General features: G+C 35.4%; 3 protein-coding genes across 6 annotated transcripts; 1 reads left to right on the top strand and 2 right to left on the bottom strand.

Moving 5' to 3' along the window:
* Positions 1 to 5,243: 5,243 nt before the first annotated feature.
* Positions 5,244 to 8,492, top strand: LOC127133754 (type IV inositol polyphosphate 5-phosphatase 9). Its single transcript, XM_051061757.1, has 8 exons — positions 5,244 to 5,400; positions 5,604 to 5,746; positions 5,845 to 5,952; positions 6,310 to 6,649; positions 6,911 to 7,095; positions 7,327 to 7,435; positions 7,750 to 7,901; positions 8,029 to 8,492. The coding sequence occupies exons 2-8, from the start codon at positions 5,607 to 5,609 to the stop codon at positions 8,165 to 8,167; spliced, it is 1,173 nt and encodes a 390-aa protein (XP_050917714.1). The 5' UTR covers positions 5,244 to 5,400; positions 5,604 to 5,606; the 3' UTR covers positions 8,168 to 8,492.
* LOC127133770 (protein SEH1) lies at positions 7,579 to 11,963 on the bottom strand. Of its 3 annotated transcripts, none has more exons than XM_051061760.1 (9): positions 11,611 to 11,963; positions 10,440 to 10,551; positions 10,185 to 10,285; positions 9,940 to 10,017; positions 9,681 to 9,836; positions 9,460 to 9,572; positions 9,147 to 9,273; positions 8,894 to 9,060; positions 7,579 to 7,816 (listed from the first exon to the last, which is right to left on the bottom strand). In XM_051061760.1, the coding sequence occupies exons 1-8, from the start codon at positions 11,770 to 11,772 to the stop codon at positions 8,929 to 8,931; spliced, it is 981 nt and encodes a 326-aa protein (XP_050917717.1). In that variant the 5' UTR covers positions 11,773 to 11,963; the 3' UTR covers positions 7,579 to 7,816; positions 8,894 to 8,928. The 3 variants fall into 3 exon arrangements, with proteins under 3 accessions (XP_050917717.1, XP_050917716.1, XP_050917715.1); XM_051061759.1 differs by lacking the exon at positions 7,579 to 7,816 and adding an exon at positions 8,700 to 8,817; XM_051061758.1 differs by lacking the exon at positions 7,579 to 7,816 and having other exon boundaries at positions 8,700 to 9,060.
* A 1,604-nt stretch (positions 11,964 to 13,567) lies between these two features.
* LOC127133728 (pentatricopeptide repeat-containing protein At3g22470, mitochondrial) lies at positions 13,568 to 17,103 on the bottom strand. Of its 2 annotated transcripts, XM_051061756.1 has the most exons (5): positions 15,284 to 17,103; positions 15,062 to 15,192; positions 14,476 to 14,647; positions 14,232 to 14,365; positions 13,568 to 14,125 (listed from the first exon to the last, which is right to left on the bottom strand). In XM_051061756.1, exons 1-2 carry the CDS (start codon positions 16,966 to 16,968, stop codon positions 15,180 to 15,182), a joined length of 1,698 nt encoding a protein of 565 aa, XP_050917713.1. In that variant the 5' UTR covers positions 16,969 to 17,103; the 3' UTR covers positions 13,568 to 14,125; positions 14,232 to 14,365; positions 14,476 to 14,647; positions 15,062 to 15,179. The 2 variants fall into 2 exon arrangements, with proteins under 2 accessions (XP_050917713.1, XP_050917712.1); XM_051061755.1 differs by having other exon boundaries at positions 15,062 to 17,103.
* Positions 17,104 to 22,411: the final 5,308 nt, after the last annotated feature.

Genomic DNA, 22,411 nt, shown 5'->3' with positions numbered 1-22,411 from the left:
CGTAGAACTCCTAAAACCACTCTCAAATGCTCAGCATGCTCTTCTTCAGATTTCGAATACACCAAAATATCATCAATAAACACCACAACAAACTGGTCTAGATACGGATGGAAAATCCTATTCATATACTCCATAAATACTCCAGGCGCATTAGTCACACCAAAAGGCATTACAGAATACTCATAATGTCCATACCTTGTTCTGAAAGCAGTCTTCTGAATATCCTCAGTTTTCACATGTATCTGATGATACCCAGATCTCAAATCTATTTTGCTGAACACACTCGCACCAACCAATTGATCCATCAAATCATCAATCCTTGGCAAAGGATACCGATTCTTGATCGTCACTTTATTCAGTTGCCTGTAGTCCACACACAACCTCACAGTACCTTCTTTCTTCTTAACCAATAACACTGGTGCACCCCACGGTGACACACTCGGACGAATAAATTTCTTATCCAACAGATCTTCCAACTGACTCTTCAATTCAGTTAACTCAACAGCAGACATACGGTACGAAGCCATCGATATCGGCCTAGTACCAGGTACTAAATCAATCGAGAACTCAACTTCACGCTCTGGTGGTAATTCATTCACTTCTTCCGGAAACACATCAGGAAAATCACACACCACGGCTAGATCGCCAATCACCAGTTTATCTTTAGCCTTCATAGTAGCTAACAGCATGAACAACTCTGCCCCATCTGCTACTGCCTCATTCACCTGCCTTGCTGAAAGAAACAAACTCTTTCCTTCCTCACTTTCAGGAAAGATCACAGTCTTATCAAAACAGTTGATATAAACTCGGTTACACACCAACCAGTTCATACCCAGAATAACATCAATCTGCACTAGTGGAAGACACACAAGGCCCATTCCAAAGTCTCTACCAAAAATACTCAAAGGACAATTTAAACAAACTGAAGTAGTAGTCACTGAACCCTTCGCAGGAGTATCAATCACCATACCACCATGCATCTCAGATATCTCTAACTTAAGTTTCACAGCACAATCCAAAGATATAAAGGAATGAGTCGCACCTGTGTCAATAATAGCTACAAGAGGAAAGCCATTAATATAACACGTACCTCGGATCAAACGATCATCTGCAGAAGTCTCAGAACCCGATAAAGCAAAGACCTTGCCTCCCAACTGATTCTCCTTCTTCGGCTTAGGACATTGTGGGCTAATATGACCCACCTCTCCACAGTTGAAACAAGTCACAGTCTTCAACCGGCACTCTGCAGCCAAGTGACCACCTTTTCCACACTTGAAACACTTCCTCTCAGCACTGGTACATTCATGGATCCGATGTCCAGCCTGACCACATCTGAAACACTTAGCAGGGGCACTAGAGTCTCCCCCACTAGGCCTCTTCATCCCACTCTGTCTCTGAAAACCCTTGCCAGCTGCATACGGTTTTCCACGATCATTCTGATTCTTGCCTTTCCTATCAACCCTCTGCTGATAGCTCTCCGCTCTGGCCTTGGTATCCTGTTCAAAAATCCTGCAACAGTCAACCAAATCAGAAAACACTCTAATCCGCTGATACCCAATAGCCTGCTTGATCTCGGGACGTAACCCGTTCTCAAACTTCACACACTTTGAAAATTCCCCAGTAGCCTCGTTATAGGGAGTGTAATACTTCGACAGCTCTGTGAACTTAGCAGCATACTCAGTAACAGACCGGTTGCCCTGCTTCAATTCCAAGAACTCTATCTCTTTCTTTCCTCTGACATCCTCTGGAAAGTACTTTCTCAGGAATCTCTCTCTGAACACATCCCAAGTGATCTCAGCATTCCCCGCAGTTTCCAACTCAGTGCGGATAGCAACCCACCAGTCATCTGCTTCCTCTGACAGCATATGCGTACCGAATCTGACCTTCTGGTTATCGGCACACTCAGTCACTCGGAAGATCCTCTCAATCTCCTTCAACCACTTCTGAGCACCATCTGGATCGTATGCTCCCTTGAACATTGGAGGATTGTTCTTCTGGAACTCACTCAGTTGACGAGCAGCTCCCATTCCCATAACATTCGGATTCCCTCCAAGTACTCCAGCTAGCATACCCAGAGCCTCAGCAATCGCAGCATCATCTCTACCTCTTCCAGCCATCTCTATTCTGAAAACCCAACAAGCTAAACAATAAGTACTGATAGGGTTACACAACACCTATCCCGTACAGGGGAACAGAATAATTACGACTTGACTCGACCGACTATGCTCTGATACCACTAATGTAACACCCTTCTAAAATACCCCAAATATTTAATTAAAACAACAATGTAAATCAATCAGAGTAATTATGCAATTAAGGGTGTCACACAATCATTTCACACCATTCTCCAAAATATCCTGTCATGCTCATTTATTTAATCAAAAGGAAACATTTGCATAATACGCAGCGGATACAAACTAACAACATTCAAACCATGTAATACTTTACATGTAAAGTTGTTCAACAACCAAATGAAAACATAGTAAAACATCCCATCCCGATGTTACATCTACCAGAGCATGACCCACTAAGGAACTACACTAGACTCCAAGGACTAGCTTCTACTCAATCACTGCTCGTTACCTGAAACATAGTTGTAAGGGTGAGTTCCTCAATCAATATAATAAGCATTATAAAATATCATGTAATGCTAAGTAATAACACAATTAATCACCCTAATCATATCATACATTCGGTAACGGCACATCAACACAAATGGCATACTCAATATCAACACAGTTCATACTCATACCCAATACCATCACAAACACACGTATAATATTGGAATACATCCATTCATAGTATACGTCATACATACATTATGCAATGAGACTCCATGCATGCGGTACCGACTATTCGTGAACATATAGTTCAACCTCACCGACCAAATCCAGGTACGGCTACCAAGCTCACTAGTCCCACTCATTTGAGACCTAGTGACTCACTCACTAATTCCTCACCATGGGAATTAGCTACCACCCCAAGGGCTATGATATGCACGCTAATCACCTAGCATGCAAACATCAACAACAATCCACAATACTAACTCACTAATTCCTTACCATGGGAATTAGCTACCACCATAAAGGCCACAATATGCAAGCTAAATCACTTAGTCATGCAAACATCAACAATCAACCACAATGGACATATGCTCACACTCTAAGCCATAAACAGTCCATTCATAATTTCATACATGATCGATACATTCACAACATTATGCATATCATCATACCACATAATCAATCACAGCATTAGCACACTCTACTAATACCTATACTACTCAAAAACAACGGGAAATGATCCCTACTCTATCATACATCAGCTAAATTACATTACTCAGCTGAACAACCAAAAACTGCACAACAACAGCACAAAAAAATCACAATCCTGCCCATACGCGTATTGCCTAGTCCCATACGCGTATGGCCCATTTCTCAGCCAATCCCATACGCGTAATGCCTGCCTCATACGCGTATGCTACGCGTACCACATCCTCATACGCGTACCAACAGAGACAGAGCTACGTTCAAAACATCATCTTCCTCATCCATACGCGTAATGCCTAGTACCATACGCGTACCAGGCCATCTCATACGCGTATTGCCTAGTGCCATACGCGTATGACCAGAAACCAGATTTCCAGATCTGCAATGGTCTTCTCTGCTACGAGATCTCTCCAATTCCACCTTCCACAGTCCAATTTTACACAATAATCATTCATATCACCTAACACGAATCATACCCTATTCGATTCCACAAAGGCTAACATTATTACATCTAATTCCTACGAATTTCTCCAAAAAAACCCATTTTTCGTTCATCCAATATTTCACAATCTTCATCATGCATCATTCTAATCAGGGACAAATCAATAGTCTATCACTACCCATTACATGTTATCCCATAATACCCATTAATCGACGATAAACCCCCCTTACCTGAGTTAATCCGGCAATCCTGCAGCTTCAAGTTCTTCCTCTCTTCAATCCTTGTTCTCTGGCTCTCTTTGCCCTTTTCCACTTTTCTGTCCCTTTTCCTTTTCACGTGAAAAATAAACCTTTTTACTAAATGGGACCTTTTCTAAATTCCAACTTTTATTCCAATAAAATAATAACCCAATAATAATAATTCCAATAATAATATTCCAATTATTTAATTAAATTAATAAATGTATTATTAACTTAAATTAAATAATTATCTTATTTTATCGGGGTGTTACACTTGGCATGCAGTAGTATGGACCATTTGGGAAATGCGTAATGATAATTATTTTTCGGATTGTTCAACAAACGTGAAAAAGATAGATGATCTGAGTCAACTCATATTTGATTTAGAAGTTGTGTTTCGATTTTCCTATAAAGAATTTATGTTCCCTTGATATGGTGATCCTAACAATTTGAGCTTTAGCCTGATTTTTGTTTTAAGAGAGGTTTAGTAATGTAAGTATTTCATTTCCTTTGTGGTGTAGCTTTTTTTAGTTTTCTTATTGAGTGGTCTTCTGTATCTTTATTTTTTATTTTATGTATATTGATGATTACAATGTCGTTGTCTTATATGGCATGATGATAACAAATTAAAGTATTGTAATAGGACTACAGTACCTGTATAGAAGCTAGGGAAAGGTTTGAGTTATTGTATCACTTCCCATAATCAAGACCTCCTATTTGTCTTGTATACGAAGAAGATATATATATATATATATCGATTTGTTTTTCATATAAATATCGTAATAGAGCTCTTAGTGTGACATTTGTACTCAACATTCGATAGTTGTGGCAATGATACTACAATTATGCATTGTACTCAACACTTTTGTATTAAATTGGAAGCAATAATCACCACCAAACATGGAAAGAGTTACACTTGTAATGTTATTATTGAACAATCACAATGAGCCTTAACAAAATGGAAACCCATAACCTATATAATAGAGATAATATATATATATATATATTGGAGAATAAATTTAGAAATAAAATTAATAGACACGCAGTATCTAAAGCATGAGATGTATAAACATGCAGTAGTGATTATACTCACGTATTATTCCCATAAAAATAAATTATAGTACTCTCACATCATAATTATTTCACTTTGATAAAAGTATCTAAATAATGAAGTTAAACTTTTTCTACATAATCGTTTAATTACAGCGTTCGACAAATATCTTGATGCATTGAGACAAAACAAGCACATGAGAGAGACCTCAAGTTTTTCTATAAATGGCTAGAACCTACAACCTGTCCTTAAAATTGTGTCAAACAAACAATTCAATCATGTCACTCAATCACAAATGTTCATAAATCCCTTCCCTTCCATTCCTCTTGATATCTTGTTCAACTCTCTTTCTTCCTCCTTCCCTTTCTTTAGTTTGGTATATGTAATTATTAGTAACAGGTATGTATCTCTTTTCGGGTAGATTTGATTCCGATAACATGCGGTTTAGTTTAACTGAATCAGATCAGAGTTGAACCAGTGTGAACTAGATCAACTCTGATCGATTCAATTGGTTTTCATTTTTTACATTTTGTTTAGTTTTAAAAGAAAAACGTTCTATATAATTTTATATTCGACTCTCATAGTGTATATTTTATCTAAAGATCATGCAGGGCTTCAAGCTGAGTGATAGCAAGATCCTAAGGAAGATATTAAGCAGGAATTCATCGGAGACCAAGCGAGAAATTTCTAGTTCGAATCAAACATCAAAAAATTCATCAAGACAATTCTATCATCAAACCAAAGAGTATATATTCTTTTGAACAACTGTTTATGTAGTTTCTGTCTATTATATTTTAGTACTATGTGAAAGAATCTCTGATATGATAAACTATTCTGAATTAGGATCTTTGTTGGTTCATGGAACATTGGAGGCATTGCACCACCTCAGAATTTGAACATTGAAGATTGGCTTGACACACATAATGATTATGCAGATATTTATGTTCTAGGGTAAAATTTTCTTCTTTTAACACTATATTGTTGGAAGTTTGATTTATTTCGCAAATGGATCTTCTACAACTTCTTCTTCAACAAAAGCTCAACCGTTGGATTAATCTGACAACTTAAAAAGTTAGACTAATGGTTGATAAATCAACACGCTTACCCGATTCTAATAAGAACAAATCTCACGTAAGATGTTGATAGATCAGTACATCTGTCACTGTCAAATTAAAATTTGTTTATATTCAGCATCGTATAATCTCGATTCTACGATCACCTTTATAGTGACTGCGAGAATTTATTATTGCAAAAAGCCCAAATTGATTGACTTGTTTAATAGTTTTTTATGTGAAAAACTTGAAGCAGGTTCCAAGAAATTGTACCTCTAAATGCAGCAAATGTATTAGGTCCACAGAACAAGAAAAAATCTATGAAGTGGAATTCACTTATTGGAGCAACCCTTAACAATAAGAAACCAATAAAGATAGTTGAAGAAGAGAAAAAAGCAGAACCTCAGAAGGTATATCCTTTGAAGGAACAAGTGTGTGAAGAATTTGAAAATGTTGATGATTTTCAATGCATCATAAGTAAGCAAATGGTAGGAATGTTCATTACTATTTGGGCAAGATGTGACCTTTATCAACATATCCAGCACTTGAATGTCTCATCTGTTGGCTGTGGGATTATGGGTTGCTTGGCAAACAAGGTCAGTTTAGATACCGAACGGGCCGGTTCAATAGGTTGAATCTTGAATCAATATGTTCGGTTATTGGAACAGTATAATCGCAATTTCATTTTAATTCAATCAATTTAAAACGGTTGAACCATGATTTAGAAGTCTTCCCAATTTGATATTTGATTCAATTTTTAAAACAACGAGAGAAACAAAAAAAGATGTTTGAAAATTTAGATGGTAATTTTGAAATTGGAAATGAGTTTTTAAATCTTTTATTGATCTAAAATGCAGGGTTCAATATCAATTAGATTTGTGTTGCATGAAACAAGCTTTTGCTTTATATGTAGCCATCTAGCTTCTGGTGGGAAAGAAGTAGACAAGAGACAAAGAAATGTTAATGCGGCTGATATTTTGTCCCATACAAGCTTCCCTGCAGGTCCTCTCCATGATATGCCTCAAAACATTATTGACCATGAGTAAGTTGTGATTTTGAATTGCATACAAAATCCCTAGAAAGGTGGCAGACCATGATTTCTTCTTACTTACATTCATGGTCTGTTACCGTTTTTTATACCCTTTTTTTATAAAAATTACATCTTGAATTTCAACAAAATTACGATTGTTACCATTTTTTAATAAAAATTACATCTTGACTTGCAACAAAATTACAAGAGTTTCATCTGAAATGCGTACTTGGTAACATGTAGTCGAGTTGTGTGGCTGGGAGACTTGAACTACAGGATAGATATGCCACACTTTGCAACACATTCATTGATCAAGAGAAGAGAATGGGAAACCTTGTTGAAACATGACCAGGTAAGGTTTATAAGTTTTGCTCTAGCATACCAAAAACTTTAGATGTAATTGCAACATTATTCCCTCTAGTTAATATGATGAGTGATTTTTTATTTTTAGAACTTAAGTCTCTATTTTCAAAATTAAGTACTTAGAGGCATTCATTAACCAAATATTTTAGAAATCCGATCTAACAGGTCAATTCAACATGTTGAACTGAAAACTGGCCGATTCTTAAACAAATATTTAGAGGGACTAAACTGCAATTATATGCTAGTTTTTTATTTACTTGCCACAAATTGAGTTCAAGATTTAAAACTGTTCATATTATATAGCTTAAGATGGAGCTTAAAGAGGGTCATGTATTCCAAGGCTGGCATGAAGGAGCTATAGAGTTTCCACCTACATACAAATACCTTCCAAATTCAGATGATTACATAGGTTGTGATGAGAATCACATGAGCAAAAAGAGACGTTCCCCAGCATGGTAATCATAGTAACATTTTTCCAAGGATTATAAATTTACTACTCTTCACCATAAAACCAAACACACATAATGAACAATTTTCTACTTCAAATGGTATACTCTAACTAACAACAAGAAAATAATGCAGGTGTGATAGAATAATATGGTTTGGAAAGGGCATGAATCAAATCCAATATAACAGGAGTGAGTCTAAAGTTTCTGATCATAGACCGGTAAGAGCAATGTTCACAGCTGACATCAAGGTTGCAGAAGCAAATTGTAAATGAAAATGATTCAAAATTTTGCAAAGGGGTTTCATCCAAGAGATTTCAGTTTTAATTGTATACCATTCTTTGAAAGAGGTTTTAGGATCCTAGAATGGAGCATATGATAGCTTAAATCTTTGAGAGATGTGTTCTGTTTTGTCAGATTTTTGTACTTAGAGAACACATAGGGAAGCATTAGAAAGAATAATTTACTCTAATTTTGAGGGGGTTGTTATGAAACATTCCCCTCAAACTGTTAATTAATGATGCATGTGTTTTACTCAAATGTTGGAATTTTTGGTATCAGAACATCAAATTTAATATCCTTATGCAGTTTCAAATGTCAGATGTTTTGGGGTCGGAACAATAAAATTCAATATCCCTATGATTAGGGTTTAGGGTTTTGGGATCAGAACAATAAAACTCAATATCCCTATTGCTTAATATATATGATTACTAGATTTCATTAAAAACATGAAATAAGTACACATTAGCATAAAAAATTTCTAAACTAAAGAATGCGCCAGCACATTTATACACCACAAACAGAAAATTGGATATCAATAGCTCCCTCAATGTCATTTGAAAATAGAAAGTATGATTTGTGTGAACTGCAAGGGATTGCAGTTGTTGCCAATCACGGCCATTGAAAAATTATCATCATATCTAACCTACAACAAAATACAAGCCGTCCTATTCAATAATTAATACTGGTGTGGGGAAGATCAATGCCAGCTTACTACTTACAACATACGACGGCTGCATGTAACAAGAGTAGGTGACTAAGAAGTAGGTTCAAATGCAGCTTGTTGATGCCAAACACCGTTGAGATTAGACTGCCATAATCGGACCATTCCATCGTCACCTGTAGTAGCCAACGTCATTCCACTCATATCCCACTCCATTTGCCACACCTAAACAACATTTAACGAAATTTAAATTCAAGCATCTGCATGATGTTTGAAAGAAAGAGATGTCATAAATAAAGTTGGAATTATACCAAGCCTTCGTGACCAGATAACAGTGCAACTTTATCAACCGGAAGTCTCCCGTTATGATCAGGATTCAATCCTAGATGCCATATTGCAAGTCCCTTGTGAGTTGAGACAGCAATGACCTCATATAGTCTACAAGAAATCCATTACTAGTAAGTAACAAATCACGTTTCTTTGATTCCATAAGAAAATAGTGCTAGAGTCAACCAACTCTTGTCTGCACAGCAATTCAGCATTTTGATGCCGACGGCAATGCTATGTAAGGTAGTATAACTAATAGATGTGATTGAAACAATACTAAAGTTATGCAAATTTAACCTGCCAATATTTGGTGCCCATGCGACGGCATAAACCTGATCACCCTTGTCCTCAGGCAGTGCTAATTCTGCCACAGGAAGCCATCTTCGATGAGCCTGGTCAAACTCCCATACCTGCACACAGTAAGCACCATACCGTGGAAAATTAAGATAATGCATGGAAAATTAAGACAATGCGGCTCAAATAAAAAATGAAACAAATTTGGATTAGAGTTAGTTTACCTTGGAAGAATTGAGCTCTGGTGTATCTGAATTAAAACTTACAAGGAAGCTGAATTCCTGGCTACCACACTTTTGGGGATTCAAAGATATAGACGCAGAGAGGCACAGAGCCTTTCCAAATGAAGACACTGATTCAACAAGATTTTGAAATTCAGCCTACAAATAAAGAACAGAATAAAAAAACATGTTGGTTTATTATAAGAAGAATTTTAAGTACCGCATTTTTTAACTCAGAGAAGGTAGAACAATCTAGTTTCACCTGAAGCTGCCAATTTGTCAGTTCCAAGGGATCCAAGAGCTCGAAAACTCTCACATGACCGTCTGAATATGCAGCAACCTTTTCGTGTTCATAAAAATGTAAATGAGTGTAAAATCAAAAGTATATATGTTTCAAGTGAAAAGCATACACAGAGATGAAGCATGTTGCGGTGAATCAAATATCTGTTATTAATGATGGCCACTTGATATTCAGTTTTTTATAAATGAAAAACATCTGAAACTAACCATTTTTAATCGAGTAAAAGAGATTCCAAATTGTACATCAAGGACTTTGCTCTCATTGCTTCCGAAGGTTTTACGAATCTTCCACTGAAGAGGCTGTGAATCTATAGACAATTTATAAACAGACAGGGAAAAAATAGGTTTTCAGCATTGAGTGAAAACATATGAAAAGTTGTGAGCTTTTAACTGAAATGTGAATGAAGAAAACGAAAAACAAAGCCACGAGACAAGTAAATGAAAAAACTAAATAAATGATACCTTCCACAATCTCTTCCAACAATGAAACAATTCCATCAGCGGAAACACACGCAACTGCATCACCATACTCTGGCGGAACCCAAACTATCTTCACAATGTTTCCTTCGTGAACCTTCAGTTTCAGGGGGGAAAACATAAATGTACAAACCATGGAAAGAAAAAAGCACGGAGCAGCTTAGGCCTTGTTTGGATAAACAGTTTAATTAAAATCTTTTAGCATGTGTGCTCACCATATCTGGTCTGTTTGTTATAACTTTGACTTGATGAAAATCACTATTTAAAAATATATAAATAATCTTCCAGATTGTAAAAGCATTTTGAGAAGAAAAAAATATGAGAATCTAGAGATTAAAAAAAATCTACAAACTAAAAAAACAATAAGCTGTTTTTAGTAGATTCCAGTGATGTTGATGGCGGTTGGCGGTCCATCGCGGAGAGCCAAAATCCCGTTATTCTGGCTGCTTTGCGGCACCGTTATAGCGGGTTATGGCCGAAAAACCCGCAATATCAGCCGATATTTACCATTGCAGCAAGCCCAAATACCACCATGTATATCTGCCATAGCGCCGCTATTTGATAGTAACACTCTTAAGAATTATTTTTTATGTTTTTTTTAAGAAGTGATTTTTACTACACGAACACAAATCAACTTCTGCTTTTCTCAAAATAACTTATGAAAAAGTCTAAATTATTGAATATGAAAATCTTTTTTTTTATAATAAGTAACAAACAAGTCTTATATAAGATATGTTATAATGAGAAAACTAAGAAATAAGCTTAAAACAGCTTGTGGAAATGTCATAAGTTCTTTTCACAGGTCTTCAATCACAAGTGCTTGCTTCCTCCAATAGATAACCTCAAAAAAAGTCCATCCAAACAATGCCCTTAACATGAAAAGTAAAGACTTTTGTGCAGTTGAATATTCACTAATATTCACAAGTGAATTTATACTCTTTCTCAGTTAAACAAACAAGCCCTATATAACCTATTTTTGTAATGAGAGAACTAATAAAAATAAGCTTAAAATAGCTTATAAAATAAGTACTTCCACTAAGTTCATCCAAGCACACCCTTAAAAAAAATTAAGCATTTGAATATTCACTACTACCAGTGCATTTAACATCAACATAATTTCATCAACAGAAAAATTTCAATTGAATATTAAATTCACCTTAGTTTTGAAAGTAAATCGAAGCGAGTTAGAGGAAGCTGGATCACGGAAATCGAATATCGAAAGGGTACCATCGGTGGAACCAGTAGCGAGTCTCATGCCAGAGTAGTTCCATGATGAGCAAGCTGTTCCATTGTCAAGGCTCAACAATTCCTTAGCCATTTAAACTATTTCTCGCTGAAAATCAAATTTCGAAAAGAAAAAAAAGTTAATGGCTAAAGCACATTTCTACGACGGAATTTCGTGAGAAAATTACGGTGGTGATCGGAGGGGATGATTCGCGGTGGTGGCAGGTTGGCAGGGTGGAGGCTTGACTGAGTTAGGTTGTTTTGTCTCGATTTTTTGATGGTAAGATTAGACGAAAGAAAAACGAAAATGGGTTGGCCCAAATTTGTTTGTTTTTCACAGTTTTTTTTTCTTTTCCCACCTCTTCAAACCTTTTAGAAATTCTTTGAATTAAAAAAGTAGTCTTTAGAATATATATTTTGAAGCATTTAGATTTTAGAATTGAGTTAAGGGACATGCATGCATTGATATGGTCGTTCAATAAGAAACCACAATTTTAACCATTTTATCGAATTTACGTCTATTTTAAAATATCTATAATTTGATCTAATATACATAAGTTGTTGGATGACATTATAAAATTATTTTATTATTAGTGGAATTAGAATTTTAAATGGTTGAATCAATAAAAATATATTGAACATAAACAATTCATTAAATCTGATGAAATTCAATAATATGTCAAACACAATAATAAATTGTGAATGATAAAAACATCAATTAAATTTAATTTAAATAGTATTTTCATTTTTTTAAAGTTTTGATCGCTCATTTTAAAAGTCTTTTTTTTTCATTTTAAATTTTTTAGAATTCTGATGGTTAATGATATGCAGTCCATTTGATGATATGTCAATGCAACATTTGCAATAAATAAGTACAAATCATTTATTATTATTTTTTAATATTAAGTTATACTAAAGTATAATAACCTAATAATAATATTAAGCAATAGAAATAGAAATAGAATTAAAATAGATGAACCCAACATGCAACTTTGAGTCTCTTCTCCTCTTTCATTTTTCCATCTTCAATCTCTCCTACTTCGTTCAAGGTTTTCCTTTTTTATGCAAATTTCTCCTTTGTTACCACAAACCATACTGGTCTCAGAAAAAGAAAAAAGAAAAAAAAAAGTTGATGTTAGTGTCATCTATGAAGCATGGTTATTTTTAAAATGATGAAGGACGGGTATCGGATGCGCACCGTACTTGGTACATGTACCATACCTGTGGTACTTCATTTTTTCTGATTATTCAATTTCGAATGAAATTCGTGATTTTTTCAAATATCGATGTAGTATATTTATGTATTTTAATTTCTTCGTTACTATAACTTAATATTTTGTTTTTTTAAACTTATATGTTATTTTTGATTTTTTAAACTTATATAATGAGGTATTTCTGTGAACCTAACAACTTTTTATTAAAGTACCCGTACATCCTGTATCAGTACCGGACCGGGTACCGTACCCGTACCTATGCATCATAGGTTGTCATTAATGGTGATCGTTTTAAGATGATAAGAAAAATAAAATATGTAACTATTTTGAATAGTTTGATGATAAGATAAATAATCGTACAAAGAATGTCATTAGATCGAAAAACAATAATGATGAGCTTAGGTGTGACTTAAAGAAAAAAAAAGTACAGTTTAAAAAAAGAATAAATTTATGAGATGTTTTCTAAGTCTATGATTGGTGTTTATCCTGTTACTTGTTTTTCCATTACTTGCAACACGTGTTATGAAATGATGTAATGGTGTAATTGTGTCTATATTTTAAAGTAATATAATGGGTTGCTGCATCTGTAATGTGCATGAATTAATCAAATTTGTATGCAATTGTGAGTACTGATGCAGACTTTACAGTGAATTTTATGAATATGAATGGCTGAAGTGAATTTAACAGAATCAAAATTCTCAGAACCTGTACAGATGAATTTGTTACATTTTGGATACATTTTGGCATACAGCCATAATGAATTTTCAGAACCTGTTCAGATGGATTGCTACATTTTGGATACATTTAGCATAACCATAATGATTTTTCAAAACACATGTACAAATGAATTTTCAGAACCTATACAGATGAATTTGTATTGCTTATAATACATTTCAGCATAACATGTATGTGTCGTAATGCGTTTTAGCAGATCCATAATGTGTCATAATGCCTTTTAGTAGAACCAAAATGCATTTTGGCATAACTTGTATGAGTCATAACCATAACCGAATCTGCTACTCCTTATGTGTCATAATGCATTTTAACATTACATGTTTCCAACTGTGACATAACTCTGTATGAGATTGTCATCTGAGTTTATCTGTGATAGAACATTACGACGAAAGTTAATCCATGTAGCTGACCTATTTAGTGGGATAAGGCTTGGTTGTTATTGTTGTTGTTTTTGTCTGAGTTTTCTAAGGGAATCGATAGTCAATAAATTCTTCAATTCTGCAATACAAATTGAAAAGATTGAACAAAAAGAACAGACATTGAAAGGAAACAACAGTTTCAATACTAAATATTTTTAACTAAAAAATAAGAACCAAGAAAGTACCTTTCGTCGACCAATTTTTTTTGCATATGTTGCACTAAGGTGATATTCATATATTCATATATTCATATATTCATATAGGCCCTGGTGGCTGAATAGACAGGAAGTGCATATGCATCATTTCCATTGTTGCTTTTCTGGAATTGTCAAACAGATAATTAGAAATACAAGCTATTATAAAAGATTAAGAAATGGAAATCTAATATTAGATATAGTATATCAAACCCCAAGCCGTGTGTAGACTAACCGATGTCTGTAGAGCTCCTGAGTAGGATGCTAACTCCTTCGGAAAACTTCCACCATTTAAAAAATGGAAGACATTAACATCTCAAATAGGTGATCAGAAAACATTATGTTTTCCTTTGTGTTCAATCTGTGCTTCATTCTTCACACATTTATCTAGAGCTGGAAAAAATCACCTACATTTGATAACAGGTTGCTCTCAGAATTGAACTTGGCAGAAAATCATTAAAAAAAACAGTCATATCATCCTATCAAGAAATGTATAGTATTATTACAAAAAATAAATCAAATGCAAAGAAGGGATTTACAATTTATATCTACAATTGACAAAGTGCAAAATATTCCTATCTAAATAATTCATTTCAAAAAATGAGTTTAGAATTTGAACAAACTTATGTGTCCCTAGTATTTGTTAACTACATCTAGTGTGTATGGAAAATCTCAGTTGATATTTAGTATTCCAACTTCATTCAAACCATTAATAAGTGTAGTTACCGATAACGCCCTTTAATCAAAATATGCTTCGAAGATATTGTGTACTATTTATTCCAACATCATATAAACATTTAAGTATAGTTAACTGTACTCACAATAACAAATTCCTCTGCTAATGATGGGCTGAAGCAAGGCCATTATTGTAAAGATGCTCACTAGTGCAAAGTGCATCTAGGTAATTGAGAACATCGGGAGGTGGATCACTGTCACGAATCACATTAACAAGCTGCCATACATACGAGATTCTCTCAGATTTGAACAAGCCGTCAAAAAGTATAGTGTAAGTTGCAATATCAGGAACCAAATTTTTCAAATACATTTCTTTAAGAAGATTCATGGCTTCGTCTATTCTTTTACTCTTGCAATATCCATCGATCATGATGGTATAACACAAAACGTCGGGTTCCAAACCTCTTGTAATCATTTGATTAAATAAAAAAACTGCATGGTCAAGATGTTGGCTTTTCCATAAAGCATTCAACATGATACTATAAGTGATATTATCCGGGGGTGGACCATAATCATGCATATTATTAAGAAACTTCCATGCACATGATATTCTCCCAGATCTGCACAAGCCATCAATAAGACAACTATAAGTTACAATATGAGGAACCAAATTCTTAAGATGCATTTCTTTCAATAGATTCATGGCCTCACCCATTCTTCGATTCATGCAGAACCCATTAATCAAAATAGTATAAGTCCAAACATCAGGTTCCAAACCCCTTTCAACGAGTTGATCAAACAACAAAATTGCATGGTCAAGACATTGGCTTTTGCACAAAGCATCTAACAAGATACAATAAGTAACAATATCAGGTGTCAAACCTCTATCGTGCATTGTCTTAACAATCTCCCAAGCCCACGAGACTCCTCCAGATTTGCAAAAAGAATCAATCAGAGAATTGTACGTAACAACATTCGGAACCAAGCCCACATGACGCATTTCATTATAAACTTTCATGGCATCATCCAATCTCTTAACCTTACAATACCCATGAATCAAAATATTACAAGTCCAAACATCAGGCGCAAAACCCCGATCAACAACCTTATCAAACAACTCCCTAGCCTCATCCACATTACCATTCGAACAATACCCACCCATCAAAGCAGTACAAGTAACAACATTAACCTCATAACCTCTCTTAACCATTTCATCAAACACCTCTCGTGCTTCCACTAGCATACCCTTTTTACACAAGCCATCAATCAAAACCGTAAAATTATAAACACTTACATATAAACCCTCCCTAACCATCTCATCCAACAATCCAAAACCTTCCCTCACTCTCCCGACACCGCACAATCCGCGTATCAACGATCCATACGTAAACTCATTCGGACAAACACCATTAACCAACATTTCATTATAATAAAACTCACAAGCCTCATTCACAAACCCATTTCTACACAAACAATCAATAACAGTACTATACATTACAACATTACCCTTAACAAAAAAACAATTTTTCTCAATCATTCTCAATAAATGAATAGCTGCATTAACTCTCCCATCTCGACACAACCCATTAATCAAAATCCCATAACTAACCTCATTCAATTCAAACCCTTTAGCAACAAGCTCATCGTGAAACTCCAACGCCTTGGAAACTTCACCACTAACACACAAACCTTTGATAAGTGCATTCAGTGTTACAGTATCTAAAACGTAACCGCGTTTGAGAATCTTACCGAAAACGGAGAATGCTAGAGAGACACGACCCAGATGAAAGAAAGAGGTTATTAAGATTGTGAGAGTGATTATACAAGGGGTGATGATTTTGTTGAATTCGATTTGGTTGTAAAGGTATATGGCGGTTAGGTGTTGGTTGTTGTTTGTTAGGGAAGTTAGGTGTTTGTTGAATGAAGATGTTGATGTTGTTGCGGCGTGGTGGTGGTGGGTGGTGGTGGTGAAGGTGGAAACTGGAGGAGATGGATGGAGGTTGAAGGAGTGGAAGTGGAAGGTTCTGGTGTAGCGGCGTAATGTTCTCTTCATATTTTGCTGGCGCACTTGTTAGGTGGCCAGTTGATGAAGCAGTTTTTTGTGACACCAACAGAGAAGTGGTTTTGACTTTGAGGTAAATTTTGGGTTAAGGTGTTTGCATTTGGTTTTGGTGCAATTTTGTAAAAGTGATTTTTTTTTCTTCTATTTTGAGTCTCTAAACAATTTTGAAATAGGAAATGATATGTCTACACAAAAACTACATCTTTTCAAATGTATTATTATTTTCTTTTGTAATACACCTACCAATTTTAATTTTAATAGTGTTTCAATTTTAAGCTCTCTTTTACAATTGACTATTTCCAATTGACTATAATCAGAATTCTCATATTCGAACAAATTTCAATTTTATGTTTTTCTGATCTTAAATTTGAACTTGTGTTGGATTTAGGCTCCCTTCTTATGTGGAGAAAGATTCAAATATTATTAGTTCATTTGTCTCATTTATTTAAGTGGAGAGGATCAATTTCAAATTGAGAGATAGAGAGAAAATAAGGATTCAAAAAAAAGAAAAGATAAAAGAAATCTATTCTCATTTTTCTGAAACCAATCTCACTAAATCGACGATTTCTGATTTGTTAACCGTCGGATCGAGCTCAAATTCGGATGGCAGATTCGTAACACATCTATCTAACTTTTGACGTTCAGCATTTCAAAATAAGACTTGAGGTGAGAGATATCTACTTCGCACTGAAGTTGCAAATTTGAGAAATTTTCCAGCTTTTTTCTTCTTATTTGGAAGCTAGTTTGTTTTGTGATTTGTGGTTGTTAACACTAATTTGTGAATCACTTTAAGACTCTTATGTACCCTTAATTGATTATAATGGAGTTATTTTTTTGGTCTTGACGACTCGTGGTTTTTACTCTCATATTTAGGGGTTTTCCATGTTAAAATATCAGTGTTCTTTTGCGTCTTTATTTGTTCGGTTTATCGTCTTATATTTGTTATTGATCCTCAATGTTCCTATAAGTGTGAGGAATTTTATATATGTTGCATTGGTTTGCTATTGTGTCTTAGTTTCCCATTAGAGTGGTATCAGAGCCTAGTTAAGGGTTATTTTACTTGCTTGAATGATGAAGTCAAATACAAAGATGAAGATGATATTGTTGAATGGTTCTAATTACCATTTATGAAAGGGTAAGATGAAAGACTTACTATTTGTGAATAAATTACATTTATCGGTTTTTAGTTTCGCAAAGTTAGATTTTGTGTATGATGAAGAATGGGAGTTTGAACATCAATAAGTATGTGATTTTATTCGACAATATGTAGAAGATAATATTTATTAACATATTGCTAATGAGACACATTTAAAAACTTTGTGGGAGAAGATAGAGTCATCGCATGCCTCTAAATCAGGAAATGATAAATTATTCTTTTTGAATAACTTCATAAATTTGAAGTATAAGGAGGGAACTTCTATTTCGGGCCACTTAAGTGAATTTAAAGGACTCCTTGATCAGATGTCGAGAATGAGTATCAAATTAAATGATGAACTTTTGGGACTATTTCTATTGTTATTTTTACCAGAGTCATTGGGAGACATTTCGGCTTTCTATCACAAGTTCTGCTCTTAGACGTGTTGTTTTTTTATAAACGACTAAGAGTTGTATTCTTAATAAGAAGATGAGAAGGAAAACATAGGGTTCTTCATCTCAATCTGAAGGGTTTGTCACTGGAAAAAGAGGAAGAAGTCATAAAAAGGAATAGAAGGGTGGTATAGAGAATAGCATAAGTAAATCCAAGTCGCGATACAAGAATCTGGAGTGTCATTATTGTCACAAAACAAGTCGCGTACAAAAGTATTGATATTAGTGGAAATGAGATAACAACGGCAATGAGGGTAAGTCTAAACAAATAAACCATAAAGATCATGATGATGATTGTGTTACTATTGCTACTAGTGATGGTCTTGTTATTCTCTGTGATCAGGAGTCTGTTAATCTTGTATCAGACGGGAGCATGTGGATAGTTGACAGTGGTGCTGTATGTTACACCAAGGAGGAATTTCTTCACATCTTATACTTCTGATGATTTTGGAGTGCTAGGGATGTCTAATGATGATGTATCTAAGGTAATTGGTGTTGGTGATGTTTGTTTGCAAACCAACATGAGAATGCAATTGTTGCTTAGAGATGTCAAACATGCTCCAAATGTCCGCTTTAATTTGATCTACGTGCATATGCTTGATGATTTTGGCTATGACAATCACTTTGGTTCTGGAAAGTGGAAACTCAACAAATATAACTTGGTTGTGGCTAGAGGGAAAAATATTTCTAAACTATATTGGACAAAAGCTTTGTTTGCTAGGGACAGTGTGAATGCTAATGACATGGAAGCATCTTTGTGGCATCAAAGACTTAGTCATATTAGTGAAAAGGGGTTGGATGTTTTGGCCAAAAAGGATGTTTTTCCTGGATTATAGAATACAAATTTGGAGAAGTGTTCTTATTGCATGGCTAGTAAACCGACTAGAGTATCCTTCAAGAAATATCATCCCTCAAAGAAGTCAAAATTGCTTTGATTGGTAAAATCTTTGGGTGGTGCACTTTACTTTATTACCTTTATTGATGACTACTCCAAGAAACTACGGGTTTATGCCTTGAAGACAAAAGACCAAGTGTCGGAAAAGTTCAAAGAATTTCATACTTTGGCTGAGAGGTAGACAAGCAAGAATCTAAAATGTGTTCGTTCAGACAATGGTGGAGAGTATTATGGACCATTTGATTTCTATTGCAAGCAGCATGGTATTGCACATGAAAAGACTCCTTCTAAAACTCTTCAATTGAATGATTTAGTTGAGAGGATGAATCGAACATTAATTGAGAGAGTAAGGTGTATGCTCTATGATGCTAATTTTCCTAATCATTATTGGAATGAGGCACTTTACACGGCAATGCATGTTCTTAATCTCATTTCTACTGTTGCTTTGAATAGTGAAGTTCCATACAAATTTTGGTTTGGAAAGAATGTCAAGTATGATCATTTGAGAATATTTAGTTGTAAGGCTTTTGCGCATATACCAAAGACTGAAAGATCCAAGTGTTGGTGTAAGCCCTAGAGGCCAATACATTTTGGTACTTGTATCGAATAATAAAAGGCATTCTCTTTATTATGGTTGATTAATAAAGTCCCTGGAATAGATAGTCCGTTTAATGTATTAAGTGTGACTTAATCATGAGAACACATTAAACATAAGGACACTATTCCTAAAGTATCTGTAGTCGAGCTTTAGTGTGAAGTGGGATAACATTAAAGCATTAAGACTATTATGTTTGTAGACTGATGATCACATCTCATGGATCATGGATAAAGAGTTATCAAGTCTTAAACATAGGTATGAATATTAGGAGTAATATTTATACCGGATTGACCCGCTATGAGAATACTATATAGAAAGTTATGCAAGGTGTCATAAGTCATTCTCATGGTGATAATAGTGTATTCCACTCTTCGACCTGAAACCACTATGGATCCTAGATGTAGAGTCGAGTGCTTTATTGCTGATCCAACGTTGTCCGTAACTGGATAACCATAAAGACAGTTGATGGGTACTCCACAAAGCATGCTGAGGGACATGAGTGACCTAGATGGAATTTGCCCATCCTGCATAACAGGATAAATGTCTATGGGCCCAATATTGAACTGGACAAGGATGACACGGTCTATGCCTTGTGTTCAATATAGACATAAGGGCAAAAGGGTAATTATACACATAATTATTATCACAGATGGTTTTGTCAGATCACATGACATTTTCGTGTCTTGGGTAGCAGTGATGTGTTGCTAGATACCGCTCACTATTTATTATGTTAAATGCGTGATTTAATATAATTGCCAACGTCACGAAAACCTACAGGGTCACACACAAAGGACGGATTGATGAGAGATAGAGTAACTAAGGAATACTGTAAGGTACGGTGCCCTTAAGTGAGTTATAGAACATCGTAAGGTACGGTGTACTTGAGTAGAATACGAAATATGGTAAGGTACCATGAGCTTAAGTGATTTTGGGCATATTATAAGATATGGGCCAAAATACACTTAAGTGGGCTTTTAGCTTGAAGCCCACACAAGTGGTTCTATAAATAGAACCCTTGTGCAGAAGCAAAAATTTGCGGTTGCATTCTTTTCGTTTTCACTCTCTCTCTCTCTCACTCAAAGCCTTCATTCGTACCAGCTAGCACTGAGATTGAAGGAACCCGTTCGTGTGGACATATTAGAGACGTTGTCATCGTTCAACGTTCGTGATCGCTTCGTGGATCTGCATCAAAGGTTTTGATCGTCACAAGAGATCTGCACCAAAGGTTTCAACCGTCACAAGAGGTAAATACTCTATCACTGATCATGACCATTCGTAAGGATCTCTAAAGGAGAAATTTTAATTTCCGCTGCGCTTTGGGTCGCAAATTCTCCTTCAGTGGTATCAGAGCCACTTACGAAACCATGACTCGGATAGCTGTTTAAATTTCTGTATTAATATGATTAAAAGACAGAAAGAATCAATTAATTAAACGGGCAATTAAATTTGGCATCATGAGTGTATAAGTTGGATGATTGATGTTGACTATGCTTCGGAATCCGACATTAGTATGGTGAAGCAGCGATACATCGATCGTCCATAGGTTACGCAATTGAGACCGATCAACTTATATATGATATAAGTAATCCTAATGCAAAGTACAGTATATGTGATATACTGTTTCTATTTCATTCATTCGAACACTAAATGATTGTTTTCCTTTGAGCGATCAATGGTCATTTGCTTCGGAATCCGACATTAGTATGGTGAAGCAATGACATGTTGATCAATCATACTGAATCAACAATCGAGGTGTGTTTGACGGTCTGAAATTGGCGCATTAGGGTTGGTGACGGCGCAAGGGTTGTGCCGTCAAGGAGTTGTCAATTTAGGGTTTTTTGGAACACGTGTGTTGATTGTTTCAAAGTTTGTTAATTGACCGCGTGAAGCTCGTGTGACGAGCATAACAAGCGTAACAAACTGGATGCGTAACGGTCGTAACAAGACGCGTGACGTTCGCAACAGACCCATAGATTGACCTGTGACGGTCGTAACAGACTCACAGAATTTTAGGGACCTGTGACGGTCGTGACAACCCTGTGACGCTCGTCACACTCACATTGCCTGTGACGGTCGTCACACTCCCAGAGTCAAAATTTTGGGGTTTCTGTTTTGTGCCTGCGCAAGAGTTGTGTGGATGCAAAAACAATGTCCATTTCAAATGAATTGTTCATTAAAATTTTGGACAGGGCAGCGGAACCCCCGGCTAACTCTGCGTAGTGTGATCGGTCGCCGAAATTTAATTTGGTTTTAATTAATTAAAGGAATTAAAATTTAATAATAACAATGTGTTTATTATTATTGCCTTGTGGTGATCAGTTATGGCCTTAGTCTTTCTTTACTTTGTTTTGGGT

Source organism: Lathyrus oleraceus, chromosome 1, assembly GCF_024323335.1.
Source record: "Lathyrus oleraceus cultivar Zhongwan6 chromosome 1, CAAS_Psat_ZW6_1.0, whole genome shotgun sequence".
Lineage (NCBI taxonomy): Eukaryota > Viridiplantae > Streptophyta > Magnoliopsida > Fabales > Fabaceae > Lathyrus > Lathyrus oleraceus.
This window is presented reverse-complemented; position numbering and strand designations above follow the sequence as displayed.